Below are 2,183 nucleotides of genomic sequence, written 5' to 3'. Positions count from 1 at the left end.
CCTTCAGAGGAAGTCTCTTCAGACAGAACTTCCCCTCGACGAAATCAGTTCTTCCCCCTCTGCGCTGCCTCCGTATCTTCTTCCTACTTCTCCTGCCCCATCGAACACAGTGGATCCTATTGGTTGACACTTTTATCTCCTTCGCTAGACCATAACGTCTTGTATCCCAAATGCCTGACAATTACTTTTCCCTCAATGAACGTCTGTTAAATGGGAGTGATCGAACCTCTCCTGACCTTCAACTTTCTACTTATACAATGAGAATCAAGATACCGACCTTGCAGAGATGTGAGGTGGTGCAGTTGAGGAGAAAAATGTCCAGGGGCTAACACAGTGCCTCGCACACCATGCCCCGGAAATGTCATCCTCCTCCTCCCCCTGTTAGAGTCCGATATAAGATTCCAATCATTCTAGTCACCTGTTTAGGATCATGGACAAGGAGGCAGGCCATCTCTCCACTGAGGAAAGATTGCTGGAATGATTATAGCCACGCTGCTCCTTCGGTGAGAGGCGAGTAGCAAGGTGGAGACAGCGTGTGCTTCGGCACCCAGAAGCCCTGGTTCCAGCTCTGGCCTAGCTACTACGTAACCCTGAGCAAGCCTGTAATCCTCCTTAAGCCTCATCTCCCTTGTACGAGATGCATGAAAGAAAGCCACATATATGTGTGGTACACAGTAGGGACTTGGATCACATGTAAAATATCATGTGAGTCATAGAACCACATGATTCCACCCTGGAGGGGCCACACATGCAGAATAGCTTGGCTCATTGGCCCCCTGCAACTATCCCCACCAAAGAATTAAAAAGGAACATCATTCTCCCTCGTACCTCTGGAAAACCATCCGAGGAGACCCAATTCACACCCATTAACAACACTTCTCATATCTGTTTCATGACTTTCCCTCACGGCCCTTTCCAGAGCTTCAGATTCGGTTGAACCCACAGACCTAATCCCCACTCCTGTCTCAGCCTGGCAGCATTGACTCCCTCTTCCAGCTCCCCGCTCACTGTAGTTTTTCGCCAAGCCCTTCCTCCCTCCTCCTGTCTCTCTAGTCCTTTCCCACCCACTGCCCATACACTACACAGTTCCCCCGAGCCAACCTGACAGCAGCATGCTCCTTTCAGGGACCTGGGTTAGACCGGCGAAGCCAGCTCTCCTCTGGCAGCCTGGAGTAGGGGAGATCGATGAGTTCTCTTCCATTGATGAAGGGTGCCCTGCCTCAAATGGACAGTTTAGAATGGGACTCGCTACCGAACTGTGTTCTCTGCCCACAGGGCGACAGTGGGGGGCCTCTAGTCTGTACCCCAGGATCTGACAAGCAATGGTACCAGGTGGGCATCGTCAGCTGGGGAAGGAGCTGTGGACAGAAGAACACTCCAGGAATATACACCTTGTTAGAGAATTACAGTCTCTGGATCAAGAAGGTGACTGAGATAGAGGGAAGGCCCTTTAACTCTGAGAAAATGAGAACTCCTTCCCAACAGACACTGATGCGATCGCACGCCTCAGAATTCCCAAAGCCAGGCAGCCCCGGACTCCTGCTCCTGCTCTGCCTTCTGTCCTGCAAGCTGTTCTAGGCCACCTTCCACTGACAATAAAGCAAATGCTATTCCTTAACCAACGAGGGTTGTGAGAATGTGCCACCAGCAGCTTCTTAGCTGACTACAGATTAGAGCTAAGGACTAGAAACTGAGGCTAATAACAGAAAATAGGACCAGAAAGTCACGCAATCTGGAGCCCTGGTTTGGGGACTGGGCTTTGGGTCCCTGCATTCGTCAGGACTCTTTCCATTGGAGACAAGTTACTGAACTCAAACCACCTAGCGCCAATATGTACATAACAGAAAACAAACAAACAAACAAACCAGGAATGGTATGTTGGCTCCAATCATGGCTGAATCTAGGTGCTCGACAGATGTTGACAGGGACCGTTTCTCAAAACAGGTGTCCAAGTGGAGGCCATGATGACCACCAGGATTTTTAATTTGGATCCTACCAGCTTAGCAGCCTCAGTAGAAAGAGAGAGCCTTGTTCAGGATAAGTCGAGCAAAGTCTGTGGTCTAACTCTTGTGACTCATGGGCCCCATAAGTGACCTGAAAGCTTCTACGTCTGCCCCGAAGAGAGACCCCTATCTCCTGTAGCCGTAGGGCTGAGATGGCTGAAAATCAACTCACATTGTCAT

The 2,183-nt window shown here is 50.1% G+C and overlaps 1 protein-coding gene across 1 annotated transcript in view; it reads left to right on the top strand.

The window, feature by feature from the left end:
- PRSS55 (serine protease 55) overlaps window positions 1-1,689 on the top strand; it is an 11,085-nt gene extending 9,396 nt beyond the window's left edge. Inside the window, exon 5 of the mRNA XM_025042354.1 lies at window positions 1,276-1,689. Within this exon, the coding sequence (XP_024898122.1) occupies window positions 1,276-1,578 (303 nt within the window). The 3' untranslated portion in view covers window positions 1,579-1,689. The remainder of the gene's footprint in view (window positions 1-1,275) is intronic.
- The last annotated feature ends 494 nt before the right edge of the window (window positions 1,690-2,183 follow it).

This window comes from Pteropus alecto, unplaced genomic scaffold (assembly GCF_000325575.1).
Source record: "Pteropus alecto unplaced genomic scaffold, ASM32557v1 scaffold50, whole genome shotgun sequence".
Lineage (NCBI taxonomy): Eukaryota > Metazoa > Chordata > Mammalia > Chiroptera > Pteropodidae > Pteropus > Pteropus alecto.
Note: the sequence above shows the minus strand (reverse complement) of the source record. Positions and strands in the feature narration are given on the sequence as shown.